The sequence below is a fragment of the Bos indicus x Bos taurus genome, chromosome 24 (assembly GCF_003369695.1).
Source record: "Bos indicus x Bos taurus breed Angus x Brahman F1 hybrid chromosome 24, Bos_hybrid_MaternalHap_v2.0, whole genome shotgun sequence".
Lineage (NCBI taxonomy): Eukaryota > Metazoa > Chordata > Mammalia > Artiodactyla > Bovidae > Bos > Bos indicus x Bos taurus.
In genome coordinates, this window is record NC_040099.1 from 21,640,613 (window position 1) to 21,662,534 (window position 21,922).

A 21,922-nucleotide genomic window follows, 5' to 3' on the forward strand; every position below is an offset into this window, starting at 1 on the left:
CATCCAGTTCTAACTGTTGCTTCCTGACCTGCATACAAATTTCTCAAGAGGCAGATCAGGCGGTCTGGTATTCCCATCTCTTTCAGAATTGTCCACAGTTTATTGTGATCCACACAGTCAAAGGCTTTGGCATAGTCAAGAAAGCAGAAATAGATGTTTTTATGGAACTCTCTTGCTTTTTCCATGATCCAGTGGATGTTGGCAATTTGATCTCTGGTTCCTCTGCCTTTTCTAAAACCAGCTTGAACATCAGGAAGTTCACGGTTCACACATTGCTGAAGCCTGGCTTGGAGAATTTTAAGCATTACTTTACTAGCATGTGAGATGAGTGCAATTGTGCGGTAGTTTGAGCATTCTTTGGCATTGCCTTTCTTTGGGATTGGAATGAAAACTGACCTTTTCCAGTCCTGTGGCCACTGCTGAGTTTTCCGAATTTGCTGGCATATTGAGTGCAGCACTTTCACAGCATCGTCTTTCAGGATTTGGAATAGCTCAACTGGAATTCTATCACTGCCACTAGCTTTGTTCATAGTGATGCTTTCTAAGGCCCACTTGACTTCACATTCCAGGATGTCTGGCTCTAGGTCAATGATCACACCATCGTGATTATCTGCGTCATGAAGATCTTTTTTGTACAGTTCTTCTGTGTATTCTTGCCACCTCTTCTTAATATCTTCTGCTTCTGTTAGGTCCATACCATTTCTGTCCTTTATCGAGCCCATCTTTGCATGAAATGTTCCTTTGGTATCTCTGATTTTCTTGAAGAGATCTCCAGTCTTTCCCATTCTGTTGTTTTCCTCTATTTCTTTGCATTGATCGCTGAAGAAGGCTTTTTTATCTCTCCTTGCTATTCTTTGGAACTCTGCATTCAGATGTTTATATCTTTCCTTTTCTCCTTTGCTTCTCGCTTCTCTTCTTTTCACAGCTATTTGTAAGGCCTCCCCAGACAGCCATTTTGCAAAGGACCAGGTACCTTCATTATAAAAGTGTAAGATACTTAAATATGGCTGTCTACTCAAATAAAACATTTACATATAATTCCTAAAAATAGAATTATTGTTTAGCCAGATATTCTATAACTAACCAGACAAAGTGCATGGCCCAGAATAGCTAAATTACTGACTCACAATGCAAAGTCATTTTCATTTTGTTTAAAAATAAGTAAATAAAAGGAGGCATTTGTTTTTTGGTTTAAACACAGAGTCTAAAAGGGAATTTTTCAGGTGTCTCCTTCCTTTTCCACGCAAGAGACTGCAGTGTTCTCAATGCAGCACTGATTTTATAGTCTGATCTTTTCATAAGGTCTCCCTAAATGTGCTAACTGGAGCTATTGACAGCATTAACAAAATGAACTCACCAGACCATGTCTACCTAAAATAACTTCTTCCCTTAGGACTGAGATAGGAGGGCTAGAGAACTCTCTCTCTCATGCCTGATAATGCAATTTTAACGCTCCACTCAGTATTATGACATTAGGCTAATCTCCTGTGCAGTTTTGGTAGTCCCAGCTATGCGATTCCCTACATTATTTGGTAATACGACTTCCAGAAAATTAACTACTTTTAACACTGAACACATGAATTTAGCAATTCTATACATGACACTTTAATACTGTTAGAAGAACCCACTGGAGAACTGATAGAAATATGATCATCATACACAGAAAGCCAGGGATTACTATTAATCTAAAAAATGTTAAAATTCTATAGTTCCCAAATTAGTTATTACAAACAAGTAACACATGTATCAAAACAGGCCCATTATTATAAAATGTCACTCACCATCCCCAGCAGGAAGTCCTCTCTCTTTTTTTTCATCACATTTGTTGCATTCACTGAAGTAAAGCAGCAGGAACATATCCAAGAGTACCCAAATCAAGGAGGTGGCTAGGACCACCTTGCAGTATGCAAATTTTCTCATGGCACTTTAAGTCAAATGCAAAATTTTAAAATATATATATATATAAATATACAAAGATCACGAAAATTATTCCAATCCAGTTTCATCAGAAATCACCTTCATAACCTACAGACAAAAAAAGAAAAAAGATTAACTAAAAAATTCAGAACCTAAAGCACAATCGAAAGATTAACTTATATGCATATGAAATTTTACCATGAAGAATAAGTTTTAAATAAGACTTCAAAAAATACTTGTAAAATATATAAAAATTGATAGTATCAATAACATGCAAATAACTCCTACAAATCAATATACACAATAAAATAGAAAAATGGGTAAATGATGCAAACAAGCACTTTGCAGAAAGGAAACCGGAAGAGCCAATAAACAAGTGAAAATGGGCTCGATTCACTACAATTAAGAAAATGCAAATTAAAACAGTGAGCGACTATCTCATATCCATTAAACACGTGGGGTTTTACTGCCTTCTATTCAACTGCTATATTAAACACTCAAGTAAAAACTAACCCATTAACTGCCACAGGGGTTTAAGAAATCAGTAATTCCCAGTCCATTTCAAACACTCCCCTTCAGTTCCATGGTCCAAGGATTTATATGAGCTCTCCCGGTCGCTGTACTGCATCAGTTTAACTGGAGTGATTCTTATCTCTCTGTCCCACTGAATCCCATGCTAAAAATGCTAGTCACCAGCCATTCAGAAACAGACTCATGGAAAGCGTAGAAGAAAAGGGCATCGAGAGATCTGAGGCCTGGACTTGGCTCTGACAGTAACTGCACAGACTTCCCTGAACCTTCCTTTCTATGTGTCCCACCCTCACCCCAATCTGTTACATCTTGAGAAAATGACTGGATGGACGGTTACCAAATATGGGACGGCTAGATCAAAAACACTCCTGGCATGCTGGCACTCGTCTGGGGGCGCACTGAAGCAGTCCCCAGAACCTCAGACGAGGAATCATTGCATGGAGCCGTGGGCACCAAGGCTCAAAGGCGCGTGTCAGTGCTGACCGGGAGATGGAAGAATCAAGCACACTTGGGGTGGATGGAGGAAACACTCGGCACAGGTGCCCCCCACTGAAAGCCAATGTGCAGATGCTCTGAAGGGCTGTAAGCTCCAGGGGGGCCCAGGAGCTTCTTACAAGGGCAGTTTATGTAGCATGAACCCGGGATAGATCAGAGAGTTTATCTATGAAAAAGATAACAGTTCTTTCCTACCTTAGAAAGGGGCTAGCCAGCAACCTGAAAAGCACCCCAAAATACTAGGTGACACTTGTAACTGTGAAGTATTATTTCTGCTCACCTCTCTGGGGACTGTGATCTCTTGCCTATTGGTCTCCTTCCATCAAACCAACACTCCCCACTTGTACCCTGAGAACAGGGGTGCCACTGTCGGATTCTTGCCTCAAGTCCCTGACATGGAGTGAGCAACCACTACTAACTCTAGTGACTAGGGTGAGGGCAAGGCCAAAAGGATTACAACGCGCAGTGTCATGGAACAACAGATCTCTCCAGAGAAGCCGATATACCATGTATTTCAAGCCACTTCACGTGCAAGGCTACCTCTCTTGGTCACTGGCAAAGCAAGCAGTCTAACTGCTGGTGCGCTATCTGGGACGCAAATGTGGCTGTGTTCTCTAAAACCTGCTGATTGTTATTTCTTTTAAGCTTACAGCCCAGAACACTTAAATGTAAGTCTTTATAACTCTGTACCCATCCCTGTTTAATTTTTCCAAGGCAGCACAATTAGATTCTAAAATTGAAGATGAAACACAAGTGGGTGTGTATGTATTTGGAAGGAGAGCGGTACAGAGAAAGCAGGAGGTGCAGGGAGAAAGGAGAATAAAGAAGAGGCAAAAACCTCTGAAACCTTGGGGCAGAGATTCCTCAGACACTAACAGTAAAATGCACAAATCATTAAAAAATAAAAAGACTGCACGTTGGACTTAATAAAATCTGCTCTTCAAAAGACAGTTAAATAAAAAACAAGTCACATATGGGGAGAAAATATTTACAAATGACTCATCTGATAAATTACTTGTAACCAGACCACATAAAAAACTCTCCAAATACAGTGTTTAAAAACCCTAATCGAAAACAGTGGGCGAAAAGTTTGAACTGTCACTTCACCGGAACAGCAATTCAGGTGGTAAATGAGTACAAGAAAAGATTTTCAACATTGTTAGCTATTGTGTGTGTGTACTCAGTCAGATCCGAGTCTTTGCAATCCAGGGACTGTGGCCTGCCAGGCTCCTCTGTCCATGGGATTCTCCAGGCAAAAATACTGGAACGGGTTACCATTTCCTTCTCCAGGGGATCTTCCTGACCCAAGGATTAAACCCATGTCTCTTGTGTCTCCTGCACTGGCAGATGGATTCTTTACCGCTAATGCCACCTACTGCTGCTGCTAAGTCACTTCAGTCGTGTCTGACTCTGTGCGACCCCATAGAGGGTAGCCCACCAGGCTCTGCCATCCCTGGGATTCTCCAGGCAAGAACACTGGAGTGGGTTGCCATTTCCTTCTCCAATGCATGAAAGTGAAAAGTGAAAGTGAAGTCTCTCAGTCGTGTATGACCCTCAGCAATCCCATGGACTTCAGCCTGCACCAGGCTCCTCCGTCCATGGGATTTTCCAGGCAAGAGTACTGGAGTGGGGTGCCACTGCCTTCTCCAAATGCCACCTACTAGGGAACTGCAAATTAAAAACACAATGAAACACCACTATGCACCAATATAAACAGCTAAAGGAAAAACGAAAACTACCAAATGCTAGCAAGAACTGCTGTAACTGGACCACTAACACACTGCCAGTGGAATGCAAAATGGTACAGTCTCTCCTGAAAACAAAGTTTTTCTCCCATAAGAATCTTACTTAAGAGAAAGGATAATGTATGTCTACACAAAGACTTGTACACAACCTTTGTATCAACTCAATCATAACCATCAAAATCTGGAAACAATCCACACGTCTACCACCTGGTGAATGGATAAACAAACTGTGGTACTCTAAACAGTGAAGGACTTCAACCCAGAATCCAGCAATCAAGAAAAACTCTCGATGTACATGCAACAGCACTGATAAATCTCACAAGCCTTATGCTAAGTGAAAGTGGTCAGTAACAAATGGCTGCATTTTGTATACTACATGATGCCATTTATATGAGAGAGAAATCAGATCAGCCGTTGCCAGGGGCTTGGAAGAGTAGGGGACTGCCCTCAAAGGACAGTGAAAACTTGTGATGATGGGAAACCCGCTACTCCCAGCTTGTGGTGGTGCTCATACAACTGTGTCCATTTGTCCAAACGGGTATGACTACACTTAAAAGGGTGAATTCTACTGTACATAATAAATTCAACCTCAATAACCTTAAAAATAGGTAAATACAGAAGAGGTGAGGACCCTTCAAAGAAACAATTTAAATTTTAGGAGGATAACTGTTGTATATTTCTTCAAGTACCTTAAACACTATTACCAATGGGTTAAGTACCCTCCCAGTCATTCAGAAAAAAATCAGCAGTATGTCATGTCTTTTTTTTTTAAAGTAATTGTATTATACCTACATATTCTCAGAACTTTTGGAATGAGTTCTGGGTACATGGTTATAGTACTACAGAACCAAATAAATTTTTTAATACTATTTATTTTTATTTTTGCCTGCGCTAGGCCTTTGTTGCTTTTCGCAGGCTTTCTCCAGCTGGGGTTTCTCCAGCCGCCTCTCTCCAGGGGCTACTCTGCGGCGCCTGGGCTTCTCCCTGCGGGGACCTCTCTTGCTGAGGTGCATGAGTTGCTCCAAGGCATGTGGAATCTTCCTGGACCAGGGATTAAATCCATGTCCCCTGCATTGACAGGCAGATTCTTATCCACTACACCACCAGGGAAGTCCATGTGTATCATGTTTTAAAGCAACAATAACATCTATTTTGACTCAAATATTTTAATGTCTTAAATGTCCCTACAGGAGGAAAAGACTGAAATGTTTGTGACCATAAAGGGGAAGCATGAGAGATCTCTGTGGTAATGCTGCAGAGATTTTTTTTTAATTAAACTAATATGTTCAACAGACATTTAACCTCTCTTTCCACCACAACCACCAAGTATACGGTCTTAGACAACCAATGTCTTAATGATCACTTCAAAAAAGGCCTGATATCCACAAAGCTGTGTCAGAATGCCACATATTGTTTTACACGTTACTACTCTTTAAAGAAGCGAGAAAATAGACACAGGCTGAGGTGGTTTCCTGGCTCATGATTCTGACTCTTGCTCTGCCCACCCTACCCCAAGGACTTCTGATAATAGACCTAGTCCCATGGGCACAGGACAGCCAAATGACCTGGCCAGGCCAAGCACAGGCCCTCAGCCCTTCACTTCCCGAGTCACAGACTGGAAGCCCATGCTAACCTAGCGCTGCAGTCAGCTACACTGCCCGTCACAGAGAGAAAGCCGACCTGCAGTCCAAGAGGGCGAGCTCAGACAGAGGCACGCAGGACGAGAGGAGGAGGGTCCCGTAGTGACTGAGTCCCTGTCTCTTCTTTGGCTTTCGTGACCACTCAGGAATCCTTCTAATAATCCCCTTTTCCACTTATGAGAGTTTGAACGGGGTTCCTGACACACACCTGGGATGCGGAAGCGGGGGTAGTGGTGGGGCAGAGAGAGGAAACCTAAAGTCAGACAGGCTCTGGTCCACTTCTGAAGTTCCTCTCTACTAGTCAGAACAATTATACATTATGAGGCACACTATGCTACTTGAAGGGACACTGAACCGCTTATAAGTGGAAAACTCTGAAACTTGCTTTTCTTCTAACACTACATTCCTCAAGCCCATTCATGCTGCACGTAGTTGTAGTCCGTTCCTTTTCACGACTGTATAATGCTCAATTGGCTTATATTAACGTCATCATACACTATGGGGCTAATCATAGCTTATCCCTTTCATGCTTAATAGGCATGGCATTATTTCTAGGTTCATGCATGTTTCCTGGTACACATGTGCCAGGGGTCAGCAAACTTCTGCAAAGGGCCAGGCAGTAAACATTTTAGGCTTTGCGGGACATAACATCTCTGTGGCAATCACCTGAATCTGGGGTTGTACCACAAAAGCAGCCGTGATATGTAACCAAGTAAGTGTGACAGTATTCCAATAAAATGAAGCTTATTTATGGAAATTAAATTTGAATCTCATATAATTTTTAAATTATAAATTATGAAATTATTTCTTAATCATTTAAAGATGTTAAAAATCTTTCTTTATTCATGAGTTGTCACAACCCTGATCTACAGGACATACCTAGGGATATTAGGTCATGAGACTACACATATTTTCAATATGACAACATATGGCAAACTTCCTTTCCCAGATGTCTAAAGCAAAATGAGAACTCTGGATGTGTTATGTCCTTGGCAACACTTATTGATGTCAAACTATTTAATTTTTTGACAATCTGGTTAAGTGTGTAATTTAATTTGAGTTTCCCCACCATCTCTGACATTTCCATTTCCTCTTCCTAATGTATTCACTGAAGTTTATTCTATTGGGTGAAGTTGTTTTGTCTTTTTCCTATTAGTTTGTGAAGATCTTTATACAGTCTGGATTCTAATCTGTGTCAGTTACATGTACTACAAGTATCTTTTCCCAGTTTATAGCTTATCTTCTTAATAAGAGGTGTATTTTGTAGTCCATATTTTCTATGTCTTAAGAAGTTTTTCTCTACCTAGAGATCATTAAAAATATTTTAATGTCTAGAAGTTTTAAAGTTTTACCTTTCCAGTGTAAGTACAGATTCAATATTATTTTCTTCCCTATGGATAACCAATTGTCTCAGTACTGTTTATGGAAAGTTCAATCTCTCCCTAAAAGTGTGCAATGCCAACTTTGTCGTAAGTCATGTTTCTGAGGTTCTACATTCTGTTCCATTGGTCTGCTTATCCCTACACCACACAGCATCTTAATTATAGCTTTACAACAATTTTTGGTACTAGGTAAAGCAAATATTCTCACCTTTTACTAGGTGAGGAGTACCTTGGCTACTTCTGACCCACTGGCCTTCCTTAGCTATGCTGACCACATCTACTGCAAAAGAAATCCAGTAGTTAAAAATGCTTACATGTCTATGGTGGAACAATTTTACTGTTCTGAGAAAATAAACCAATTAAAAATTCATATAAGTCATAAAAAAAGAAGTTGGTGATGAGAAGAGGAATTAAATTCAAGAAGTCAAAAGCAAAGTTCTAAAAATGTTCTTCAAAATGACATTACTAAAATAAATGTATACTATCTAAACTTTATGTCTACTACTTTGTTATTCCTTTAAAACAAAACAAAACAAAAAAAACCAGTATTCTAGAGTCCCAATCATTCCATGCTGCTTGGATATTTACTGAGTCTTGGCCAACTCTGTTCTTGATACCATGTCAGACACTGTAGATGGTAGGAGCATGAAGGCAATGATCCACACCATGGAAACTGTTATCACGCTACTAAATACCAGGGTAAGAGACACGCCATTCACATTACAAAAGAGAAACACCAACTCAGGAAACCTGGCAGGAAAAAGACATCCAGATAGGGAAGTTTCTCAACAGGTTTTATCAGACGGTGTAAGATACTAAACTTTGCTGCAATAAGGTTTTCTTTAAATTTTTTCTACAAATATTTTGTTTCTCTCTCCTTTAGCTAAAATCCTTTAAGGGCTTCCTGATGTCCTGCTATTTTGTTCTGAAGAACACCATTTGTAGGACTCATACCTGAGAGTTCTCACTAAAGAATTAAGTTAGGGAAATGTTACTTCCTCCATTTGCTCTGAGAGATTCATTCTGTATATCACTGCATCAAAGGTTCTATGAAGCCCTGCATCGAGGCAAGCTGCGTGATTCTGTTAACTCAGAACTTCTCAGATTCAAGCATGGAATCTTCCCCAACTACTCTTCCTTTTTTGCATAATAGAAAGCAGTTTTCAAACAGCAATAAATTAACTAGTGAAGACTGGCTTCAAATCCTGGAAGCAGGTAACTTTTAAGCTATGAGTTATTTTCTTTCTGCAAAATTATCTCTGTAAAGCTGCAAATTGAGTAAAAAAAAGAAATCCCATTGTGTTTAAAAGCCTCTCATGAGGCTGACTTTCACAGACAGAAGGTCAATGTGTAATTTTGTAATATGTTAATTAATTTAATTAATAAAATTAAGTTAATTTTGTTATATTTTTATTTAACATAACATATACCTGTATATAGTACAAATGAAAAGTGAAAGTGTTAGTCACTCAGTCATGTCTGACTCTTTGCAATCCCATGGACTGTAGCCCACCAGGCTCCTCAGTTCATGGAATTTTCCAGGCAAGAATACTAGAGTGAGTTGCCATTTTCTTCTCCAGGGGATCTTCCCAACCCAGGGTTTGAACCTAGGTCTTCTGCATTGCAAGCAGATTCTTTACTGTCTAAGCCACCAGGATTTGTGGACAAAATGGGAAATCCAAAAGTCACCATTATATATAAATCCCTAAAAGAAAAGAATCTAGAAGCCTCCCTTCAGGTAAGTGAAATCTGTCAACTATTTCCACTATCAGTTTTTTTTTTTCAAGTGTGGAGTATCATATTCTACAGAATATATCATCATTAAATTTTGCATTCAGCAAATGCAACATTATTTCATGTGGAAGTCTGTGAGGAAAGAGTTAACACAGCAGGTGTGTTCTACCCTGTCCGTGCTAAGCCCAGGGGGATGCCTAGGGCCATGGCAATGACCCCTGGCCAAATGCTGAGAAGAAACTCCTGGAATGTTCATGGTTATTTGTTAAGGATGTTAGAGGTGGTGAGTCAGGATGTACCAGGCTGTCAGCATTGTTTAAAGAAATCATCAAGATTTATGACGCGCACCTGGTGTCTGGTCTGGGGCCCAACTCTCAGCTGCCAAAGCTAGCCACATGGCAGGAATACGCCTACGTGACCAGCTGGCTACCAACAGGAGCTCCAGGCTCTGACACTCATGTGCTTCCCTGACCAGACACGTCTTGTACATGCCTCTTATCATTCACAGCTGGAGGGGAACTCGTGGTCCTGTGATCCTTACGGAGGGAAGACTCAGAAGTCCACACCTGATCTCGTCAACATTCACCTGTTTTATCTTTTTTCTGCTGTTCTTGCACTGTATCTTTGGCTGTAATAAAAATGCAGCCGTGAGTACAACACTATGTTGAGCTGTGTCAGTCTTTCCAGCAAATCAAACTAGTGGGCAGTCAGATCAGATCCGATCAGATCAGATGCTCAGTCGTGTCCTACTCTTTGCGACCCCATGAATAGCAGCACGCCAGGCCTCCCTGTCCATCACCAACTCCCAGAGTTCACCCAGACTCACGTCCATCGAGTCAGTGATGCCATCCAGCCATCTCATCCTCTGTCGTCCCCTTCTCCTCTTGCCCCCAATCTCTCCCAGCATCAGAGTCTTTTCCAATGAGTCAACTCTTCACATGAGGTGGCCAAAGTACTGGAGTTTCAGCTTCAGCATCAGTCCTTCCAAAGAACACCCAGGGCTGATCTCCTTTAGAATGGACTGGTTGGATCTCCTTGCAGTCCAAGGGACTCTCAGGAGTCTTCTCCAAAACCACAGTTCAAAAGCATCAATTCTTTGGCACTCAGCTTTCTTCACAGTCCAACTCTCACATCCATACATGACCACTGGAAAAGCCACAGCCTTGACTAGACGGACCTTTGTTGACAAAGTAATATCTCTGCTTTTCAATATGCTATCTAGGTTGGTCATAACTTTCCTTCCAAGGAGTAAGCGTCTTTTAATTTCATGGCTGCAGTCACCATCTGCAGTGATTTTGGAGCCCTGAAAAATAAAGTCTGACACTGTTTCCACTGTTTCCCCATCTATTTCCCATGAAGTGATGGGACCGGATGCCATGATCTTACTTTATTGAATGTTGAGCTTTAAGACAACTTTTTCACTCTCCTCTTTCACTTTCATCAAGAGGCTTTTTTAGTTCCTCTTCACTTTCTGACATAAGGGTGGTGTCATCTGCATATTTGAGGTTATTGATATTTCTCCTGGCAATCTTGATTCCAGCTTGTGTTTCTTCCAGTCCAGCCTTTCTCATGATGTACTCTGCATATAAGTTAAATAAGCAGGGTGACAATATACAGCCTTGACGTGCTCCTTTTCCTATTTGGAACCAGTCTGTTGGTCCATGTCCAGTTCTAACTGTTGCTTCCTGACCTGCATACAGATTTCTCAAGAGGCAGGTCAGGTGGTCTGGTATTCCCATCTCTTTCAGAATTTTCCACAGTTTATTGTGATCCACACAGTCAAAGGCTTTGGCACAGTCAATAAAGCAGAAATAGATCCTCCTAGGCAATCACTAAATCTGGGGGTGGTCTTGGGAACAGCCAACACAATCAGCATTTTAAAACAGAAGTGATGGTCTATTAGGCCAAATGCTAAAATTCACATTTGAATTCCAGAACGTATTAATATCAGTAATGTGCTCCTAGCAATTTTACTTTATTTGCATAAACCTGGGCCTCTTTATTCCTTGAATGAGAAAAACATACCCAGGTCACAGTCCCTGAATTAAATGCAGTAATGCACAACATACTCACAGCAAACACTCAGTAAATATTAAATAGTAATTCTAAAGGCTCTTTCTTAGATGAAACAAAAAAAATCAGGAACATTTTACATTTGTACTGATGCATTTGGAGTCCTGCAAAGAGACGCTCAGAGACAAACTTGAACCCTTCATCCTCCTAACACTGGCGCCATGAGTGCTCTCCAGTCCACACATCAGGACTACTGGTTGAACACAAGCAGGTTAAACCCTATATAATAAGTATCTTTCTATTTCTAAATGTGGTCTTCATTTAGTCTTCACATTGCTTTCGTGAATGAGAAGTGAATGTGCTAATTAATTAGTACCACATGTGGCTATGCTTGATGGTTATGTTTCTCAAATTACTGTGCTAGCATTTTAGTACAAGCCACTCACTTTCTGGCATGTATATGAGGCATCAAGTCCAGTCAGGGTAAATCTGAACCTGCGCCACTGTAAGAGCAAATCCCAATGTAAAGAGAAGTCCAACCCTGAAGTCATTTACGCCCAGTGATCAACTTACCCCAAAGTGGCTTTTCAAATGAATTCACATCCCAAATCCACATGTCCCACATCTCCTGCTGAAAAATAAATTTCCTAAAATCAGTTTATTACAGAATAACTCTGTCCTCCCCGCTTTACTTCAGCCACCCTATTCCACTGGACTAAGTGCCAGCCACTTCGCCTGAGGAGGAGCAGGTCTTACTCAGCTACTTCCCCCGTGCTGAGCACCACACCTGGCACAAAATGTGCGCTCAGTTCATGTTTATTACGTGAATGAGTGAGTCGACGAATACAGTATTTCTGAGATCCAACACCAAGCTCAGTGGAAATATTGTAAAAAGTGTCTTTCCTCTTCTTGGAAATCGACAAGGATATTAACTTCCCTGGTGGGAAGGTCAAGGACACACAGACAGTACCTATGGCAGACACTGTTCCATATCCCACCCCCACCCCCTGCTTTTCGTTGCCATTAGACCTCTAACTGAATTCAAGTGATCATTTTCCGCTAGACTACCTATTCTTGACCGGTCCCAGCCAACTGTGACTGTTCCACTCCTCTTGCCAGTGTAAATAACCACATCTCAACCAGCAGGATCTGAAGGGAAATCTGTTGGGAAGCATTCAGGAAAAGTTACGCTGCCTCATAGAGAAGCGGAAGGAGACACTATTCTGCCTTTGGATACTGTGTGCAGAACATGCTGAGAAGTGCTGCAGCCATCTTGGGGGCATGAGGGGAGCCAACGTCAACATGCTTAGGATGGCAAGGTGGAAACAGAAAGCAAAAGGGACCCTGACTATCCCCAGGGGCCACTAACAGACTAATCCTGCAACTGCACAGAGCTGGACTTTTTGTTATCAAAGGGATAAAACTCTGACTGTTTAACTGGATATTCTGCAATACTACAGTCAAAAGCATGCCAATACATCACTATGCAACCTATAATTATTGATTTAGATAGGTATGTAGCCTGTGAAGAAAAAAACGAAATGTAAACCAGTGGAGGATCCAAATTAGGGAATCTACTTTTAAAGGAGATTCCATAGAAGGAGAATTTCAATATAAATGGAATAGCTGCAAGACAGAACCTGGTGTGTTACATGCCCAGTCTTAACAATCCTTAAGCCTATCAAAGAATCACATATCCCTAATTCATTCAGACTTTAATAATAAACAAGGATGTACAAGACACAACACTGTGTAGTTTGATGTACATAAACATGAAAAGGGCTCAGTTTCTGCCTTCAATGAGCTTGCAGTTCAGAAGGACAGATAATATTAGTAAGTTTGTATGACACTTTACAATTTACAAAATGCTTTTCTATTTTTGCAACAGGTGCCAAGTTACAAGGAGCTACAGCACACCAAGGAGAGACAATGGTGAAGGAGAACGACTGGGGAATTGGTCTGAGTTAGGAAAAGGCAAAAGGATATTTCAGGTGGACAAAACAATATGAGTTAAAATAGGGAGACAGAAAAATCAAGGGACTTCTGGGGACAATGAACAGAAAAATGGGGAGATGTGGTTGTGTGTTTGGAAAAGGGAAATCTCATTCTACTTCATGTCTCAAGTAGAATGAGTATAAGAAAGAGACTTGTCTTGGTAGTTAGCACATTATGGTGATGTCCTCTCACGCTAAGGCATTTGAAGAGCAATGGTCAGGGGATGTTTCCCCATGTTTTTAATTTTATCTCCTGAATTCAAACGCCAACTCATTAAAACAGAACAACGTGGTTTCAGAAAATTTACATCTTTCCTCCTGACCATGAGCGCAGACACAAGGAAATACATTGCCACCATCAGCAATGGAAAAACTAGAGATTCTGGGGACGAGTTTCTGGCAAGTAACGGATCCAGGAGAAACCTTCTCCAGCCCAGAGGCCCACCTTATCGCCTGGCCATAGAGCCCTGAAAGTCTCCAAGGGGAGTTTTGTTTCACATCTTGCCAGAACATCCATCTTAGCCCTGACTTCCACAATGCTGCCCTCTTCCCTTCAAATCATCACTCTCTCACTCTACTGTTTCCTTTACTACCTTCTGTGCAAGAAGGCTTCACTTTCTGTGTCTAACTTCTCAAATTCTCAACCCAGTGTGGTATGGCTTCACTTCAATGAAACTTTCTTTTTTAATCAAATCACTCTAATGTTCTAACTACCAAAACAAGTCGCTTTCTTATATTCATCCTACCTGAGGTCTCAGCCTCTTAAATTATTAATATCTTGGGAACAGACAAGCTGTAAATAGAACCAAACCTTCTTCTTATCTTGGTTCCAGGGTCATTCCTTTCTCTCCCACTTTTCCCAACATGCTCTGCAGTCTTCTCTGGCTCACCCCACTCTGCCCTGGATGTGTCTGCAGGCTGACACTGCACAGGTCCCTGGGGAATCCACCAGAGGTAAAGCTGACACACCTCCCCTGTATGCTGATGGCTCTCACATCTCTAACTTCTCTGACTCTCTGGTTAGAATGCAAGTTCCTCCAGCATGGGAATCAAGTTTTTCACATTTAAGCTCTAAAAATCTTATGAAATGTCTGAGGACAAGAGAAACTCATATACAAAATAGCATCTCCACTTCTAAGTCATTCTTTATTTTGTCCTAATGCTTTCCTTTCCATTCTAGCACGAAACACCAATTTACAATGTAATATATGTATTAAATATCTTGTAAGCCTCACGAGGGCAGAGACTTTATTTTAATGCTATTACTACAGCACCTGGAATAGTACTTGGCACATGACAGAAGTTAATAATTATTTGGTTAAATGAACAAAAATACCAGAAAGCAACAGCATGTAAGAAGGAATAAAGGAACCTGAAATGAAAGCGTTTTAAGGGCGTTGTGTTTAGGTTTAGGGCAGAGATATTTGATTAAGGCCTTTATGATTAATATTTTTAATATTAAAAGATAACTAATTAAGTAAAAACAGCATGTATAATTAAAAACCAAACTGGAAAAAAGGAGAAATAATAAAACCAGTCAATTTAGAATAAAAGGAAATTTAAAATGATTTAAAAAACCCACAAATATAGAAAGCACAAAATGGCAGAAATAAATCCCATACATAGGTAATTTAAATAAAGATAAAAAGCCTAACTGTATTCATTAAAAATTATCAGATTGGATTTTTTTCAATAAAAGCTATGTAAGGATTCAGAGCAGTTTACAGAGCAGTTAAAAGTGAAAGCAACCTTACCAAAGATATACAGATGGCAAATAAACATATGAAAAGATGCTCCCTATACCAGTAAAATACAATTCAAACAACAAAACACCTCTATACATGTACTATAATGGCTAAAATTCAGAACACTGACAGTATCAGATACTGGCAAGGAACTCTCATCCAACAGGGACTATCGTCTACCATGAAGTTTGCTGCTGCTGCTGTTTAGTTGCTAAGTCGTATCTGACTCTTTGCGACCTCACAGACTGTAGCCTGCCAGGCTCCTCTGTCCATGGGATTTTTCAGGCAAGGATACTGGAGTGGGCAGCCATTTACTTCTCCAGGGGATCTTCCTGACCCAGGATCAAACCTGCATCTCCTGCATTGGCAGGTGGATTCTTTACCACTGTGCCACCAGGGAAGCCCTTCCATGAAGTTTCCATCTGAGAAACTTATGCAGAGAAAGATATGCAGAAAAGTATACATAAAAGTAAGAACTGAAAATGTCCACAGCTGGTGGAAAAGACAAAATCGCAAATCTGAGTTCAGCTAACTCTAAGAAAAATACAAAGAAAATACAAAGAAAATCACAACGAGAGCACATCATATTCAATTTGCTGAAAACTAAAGATTCAGAGAAAATCTTCAACCAACCAGAGGAAGAAAAAAAGACAGTATCATATACAGAGAAAAAATGGATTACTTCTCATTACATGAAACAAAGGCATTTTCAGATAAGAAAAAGCCAAAGCTCATCTCTCATAGACCTGTATGCAGGTCTATAAGAAGTGCAGAAGGAAAATGAAACCAGATGGAAACTCAGATCTGTAAGAGAAATGAAGAATATCAGCAATGGTAAATATCAGTAAATTTAAAAGCCTAAATTTTTTCCTCTTGATTTCTTAAAAGAGATGGTTGATGAAAAAAAAATTCTAACTTTATATTGTACAATTTATTAACATACAGATGAAGTATAAGACAAAATTAGAGAAAAGGATAGTGGTGGGAGGAAATGTAACTATATGGTTGCCAGGGGCTTACCTTTTACACTTAATAATACAGCCTAGCATCTATTCATGATATTTAAAACAAAAACAAAGAAATGGTAGGAAATTAGAAAAAAGAATGAATTTTGTTAACCTGATAAGGTTATCTGCCCTAAATCTACAGTAAACAAAACACTTATTGGTGAAGTGTTGGAAGCATTCCCTTTGAATGAAGTTAGGAAAAGGTCAAAAATGCCGTCTATCACTTTTTCCTCTGAACAATGTACTGGAATTCCTATTCAGAACAGTAAAACAAGAAGAAATAAAGGATTTAAGAACTGGAAAGAAAAAAACAGAGCAACCACAAAGGAAATGACAGAAAATCCAAAAAAATAAAAGCAATTAGAACTAATGAGAACTTTTAGCAAGGTTGCTGGATTCAAGATCAACATACAAAATTCATCTAAGAATTCTAAGAAAATTTCTCAGAAAGACCTTTTAAAAAAATGAAGATATAGCATGCTCACATATGGAAGATTTATTAGAAAAGTAAATAATCTTGGTATTAATCCTCATAATTAATACAGTTCCAAGAAAAACCTCAACATAGTTTTTCAAAGAACTTTGAAAAGTTTTCAAAGCAGATCCTAAAATCCAACTGAACGGCAAAGCCATAAAAGATTTTGATTTTTTGTGGCCAATAAAAATTTTGAACAGCAAGGCAGTGGAACTCTGACTGCTACATGTCAATAAAGCTATAGGAATGAAGTCAGTGTGACTGTGGACAGAGGCAGATTAAAAGATTAATCAAACAGAACAAAGTACAGAATCAGACGCCCTTGAGCATGCAAATGGTGCATGACAGAGGTGGCACCACAAATGTATGAGAGAGATGGACAATAAATGTTCATCCACATGTAAAAGTTAAATTCCTACCTCAAACTTTAAAAGAAAATGAGACAAAGTATCTGTAAATCCTTGGTTACAGAAGAATTTTTCAATGAAGACTCAAAAAGCACAAACCATAAAAGAAAAAATAACTACTTTATGGAAACGAAAAATTTTTAACACAACCAAAAACATCACAGACATTTAAATGATAAGCCAAAGACTATGGGAAAATATCCACAACAGAAATAATCAGCAAAAGATTAGTGGTGGTGGTGGTGGTGTAGTCACTCAGTAGTGACTGACTCTTCGCGACCCCATGCACTGTAGCCCACCAGGCTCCTCTGTCTCGGGGTCTCCTGCATTGTAGGCAGCTTCTTTATCAGAATGTATTTAAAAACTTCTCCAAATCAAAACAAAAACACACAAATGAAAAATGGCCAAAAGGTATGAATGGGCAAATCATAGAAAAGGAATCATACATAGCCAATGAACATGAAAATATACTCAACCTCAGTAGTATTCAGGGAAATGAATTTGACTTCAACAGATTACCAAAAACACAAGTTTGGTGTTTGTACAGGCCACTCATACAACGTTGTTCCAAGTGCAATTTGACACAGCCACTTTGGAGAGCAATCTGATAGTGTCTAGTAAAGCCGACAAAAGCACTATCTTCTCACTCTGTAATTGCACTTCTAGGTACACACCCAGGAGAAACTCATACATGTGTATAGAGAAACATGTATAAAGACTGCAGCATTGTTTATAATGGGGAAGAAAGGTAATAACCTACAAATGCATCAAGAGGCAAGTGGATACATGAACCGTATAACAACACTACACATGAAGGAGGAAACAGACAGAGCTGGACTCCATCTCAGGCCAGGCTGCAGACATTAGGCTACACGCATGGTCACCCTCCCAATGGACTCTGAACTCTGAGCCCGGTGTCTATAGAAATGGCACACCAATGGAAAACCAGACCCCCGGATAAAAGAGCCTCAGGACTTGGACTTGGACTCTCCGTTGCCTAAAAGAATATGCTAATTATCTCTGTAACAGAACAAAGTGGTAAATTCCATTATGTTTATCGGGATATGACCACAGGCCTATTGATAAATATCCACTTTTTATCTAGTCTTGTGAGACACGAATCATGGGTTAACTTTGATCGTATCTCTCTTTTACCTTGTCCAGACTAGTTTCAAGGAATTTGGGGAGGTGGGTGTGAGCAAGTACACTTAGGGTCTATAAGGTTTTCACAAAAACTGGTTGGGGTCCTTGGCTAAGAGGAGATTCTGCCTTGTGCCCGCCGGTGTAATAAACTGCACTCCACTACCTGCACTGTGCTTCTGAGTGAGTCTGTTTCCCAGAACGTGTGGCTGCAAAGCAACAGTTCAAGTAGAACTATGTGTATCAACTGGGTAAATAATGCTGAATGAAGGAAAAAAGTAATCTGCAGGATATGCACAGAATGTTCCACTTACACACAGTTTTAAAAGATACTAAAGTAAGACACTGTTCATGGACACAAACATACAATCTAAAGACAAAATAATATGCATAAGAATAATATACCACATTCATATATGGTTAATTCTAAGGAAGAAGGAAAGGGCTTCAACTACAATGGACTTTTTTTTAAAGGTAAGAGACCTAAAATTGTGGCAAGTTGCTAGATGCTCCCTGAATATCTGCTTTCCTCTTGTCTCTTTTCAAACTATTGTACTGTGACTGGCAATTTACATATCCTGGCCTGCCACACAGATTAAGGTAGCCAGTAAGGATTAATTTTGGAGAAGGAAATAGCAACCCACTCCAGTATTCTCGCCTGGAAAATCCCATGGACAGAGGAGCCTGGCAGGCTACATACCATGGGATCGCAAGAGTCGGACATGACTTAGTGACTAAACCACCACCAAGGATTAATCAGAAATCACTGGGCGGGGTATGGGAAACGTACTGAAAGGGAACTGACTTCACTGCCCAGAATGTAAACATGAAGAATGGAGCTAAACTGAATATTAATACTAACTGACACAGAATCAAATAGCAAAAAATGTAAAGACAAGACACAGGGAAAAGGTGAGTTCATGGCTGTTCCTTGTCTTCTGCTACTGTACTTTTCTGTATGTTTAAAATCTTTTATTTAAAAAATATCCTTTACTTCTCAGATATTAAACAGAGATTCTTAAATGTCACCCATAGGCAGATGTTGACCCACAGATCAAGACAAAATGCACAGGCAACATTTATACACTGAGGCGGCCAAGCAGAGACGATAAAGAATTCACTAGAAGCTGGCCAACCAACCACACTCCAAGAACGCAGACAGTACTATGCTATTACCACCAGCGCTGCTACTGCCAGTTTGGATAACAAACAAGACGGTAAGATCCCACAGTCTCTTGGCTCCGGACTTGGGATGAGAAAAACCAAAAACATTTGCAGACTAAATGGAAATCTCTGTTGTCATTCCCTTTTCCTATTTTTCCTTCTCCCATGCATTCCCCAGAGCTCAGTGCCATACTTTTCCTCCTCCTCCATGGAATCATCCAGAGAGAGAAAGGGGGGGAAAAATATCAAAGGACGACAGAACCCTCAAACGAAACCTGGCTTTTATGACTGCAAACATGAAGAGGCTTTCGAGAATTACTTCACTTAAAACACTGTCTGATGTTACTTGGATGTTAACTTTAAGTGACCTTTTGAGATCAAAAAAGTTTTAAATTTGCTCAACAGACCAAAATGGAAATCTGGGCTGGAGGTAGGCATCAGACCAAAATGATGGTCTGAAATATTTAGTTACCATTAAAACAAAACAGGAAAACAAAAACAAAACACCAACCCTTTGTTAATCTATTACTGTGTTACAGAAAGACGGTATTCCAGTTAGTCATGAATTCTACTTCACAGATTTATTCCAGGTCCACAAACTACAGGGCTTCCCTGGTGGCTCAGTGGTAAAAAATTCACCTGTCAACGCAGGCTTCTTTTGGGGTTGAGAAAATCCCCTGGGGAAGGAAATGGCAACTCACTCCAGTATTCTTGCCTGGAGAATCCCAGGGACAGAGAAGCCTGGCGGGCTACATACTCCAAGGGGTCGCAAAACAGTCAGTACAACTTGGCGATTAAATAACAAGCACCAGAGATTATAAAACATGCTCTTCAGATTCTCCCCTTAACCAGCCAGCAATGTGGTATATCAGGTTTTGTGGGGATTTTTTCCCCCAATTTGGTTTCTCCCTAACACCACTTAACCTCTTTGTTGCTTATATTGTTTCTGCATTTTATCTTGCTGTTTTTACTCAACTCTAGCCCTTTGCCTTTTGTTTCTGAGAATAGCTGTTTTCTACCTCACTCCCTTAATTTAGTCTTCTAGTTTCACATGGCTTCTGCACCAATGCTACATAAGATCCACACTAGGAGATAATACCCCAAGTGTATTTTCTTGGAATTTTTTTCAGCTCTTTGGGAGCAAACACAGGATTTGCTTCCTGCTCTCAGAAAGCCCCCAAACCACTGCAATTAGGATATTAATCATTTAACAATATAATAGAAAGTTAACAAGGAAATTGTTGAAAAAGTCCCTGGAATAACTCTATTTAATTCACATCAAGAACTCAAAACATTACTTCTGCACTATTTTTTAAACTCCCACTTAATTCTCAAAATTATATTCTGCCAAAACCTCTAAACACTTGGGTCATCGCTCCTTTCATTATACACACTGAACAGTTACACATTTTTCTTTATCATTGACAAAAATATAACCAAAAGGCAAATTTTCTACAGATGATATTTCTCCATGTCAGAACTTAAGAATTACGTTCATCAATAAGTAGAGTTTTCGAAACATACTATGTTACAGCCTAGATTTCGTTTCCTCCTTACAATCATAAATTCAAGAAAAATAACTATAAAATATTTAAGATATGTTTAAACATTATCTAAGAGCATAACTTTTAATGAACATAAAATAGTTTGATAGGCTTCATGAAAAGTCCTAACAGTACTGCGGGAAACTGTTGACTGTAACAGCGTTCCATCTGCATTTGCTGTGCTGCAGAGGATAGCACTGCCCTGCACATGTGAAGTAATTCACAAAAAGGAACAGCAAAGCAGTCTTAAGGGAGATGGACCCTGTACCTACAATTGCAAAGATTTTGGTTTTATTATAAAGAACTCTAATCTTGAGAGAGCATAAAGAAAAGGAAAAAAAGGGGGGGGTAATAAAAACTAGGTATTGCTTTATTTCTTAAGAAGGGTTTTTTCACAAAAACCAAATGTAACGTGTGGATCTGTTTGACTTATGAATCAACAAGCCAACTCAAATGGACACTAAGGGACCACTGGGGAAATTCGACTAAGGACTGGGTAACAGATGATACCAAGAAATTATTGTTAATTTTATTAGGAATAACAGTGTCATGGCTAGATGTGAAAATAGACTCACTTTTAAAAGATCCACTATGGATACTGTTAGAGGCAAAACAGCATGATGTCTCGTATTGCTTTAAGATACTTGGGTTTCTAATGCAACATCTTAAATCAACTATGCCACAATAAAATTAATTTAAAAAAAAGATACTTGGGCTTGGGAGGAAGGTGTGGAAAGAAATGAGAGGTGAAGCATACATGGCAAATCTTAACTTTTGCTGAATCTGGAAGATGGAAACCAGAGTCAGGGGTTCGCTTTACTATTTCCTCTACTTTTAAATATATTACAATTTTTTGAGACATAAAGAAACAACTTTTAAATTTGTTTCAGATAGCTAAAAGCCGATTTAGAGTTATGAATAGATTTAAAATCCTACTTTGGCAGGCCAATTATCGAAAACACTGGTTTTTTGTGAACAAAATCAAGTCA

The 21,922-nt window shown here is 39.7% G+C and overlaps 1 protein-coding gene across 1 annotated transcript in view; it reads right to left on the reverse strand.

The window, feature by feature from the left end:
- GALNT1 (polypeptide N-acetylgalactosaminyltransferase 1) overlaps nucleotides 1–12,088 on the reverse strand; it is an 81,517-nt gene extending 69,429 nt beyond the window's left edge. The window contains exons 1-2 of the mRNA XM_027526391.1: nucleotides 12,031–12,088; nucleotides 1,782–2,025 (exon numbers count right to left, since the gene is read on the reverse strand). Coding sequence (XP_027382192.1) covers nucleotides 1,782–1,920 — 139 coding nt within the window. The 5' untranslated portion in view covers nucleotides 1,921–2,025; nucleotides 12,031–12,088. The remainder of the gene's footprint in view (nucleotides 1–1,781; nucleotides 2,026–12,030) is intronic.
- Nucleotides 12,089–21,922: the final 9,834 nt, after the last annotated feature.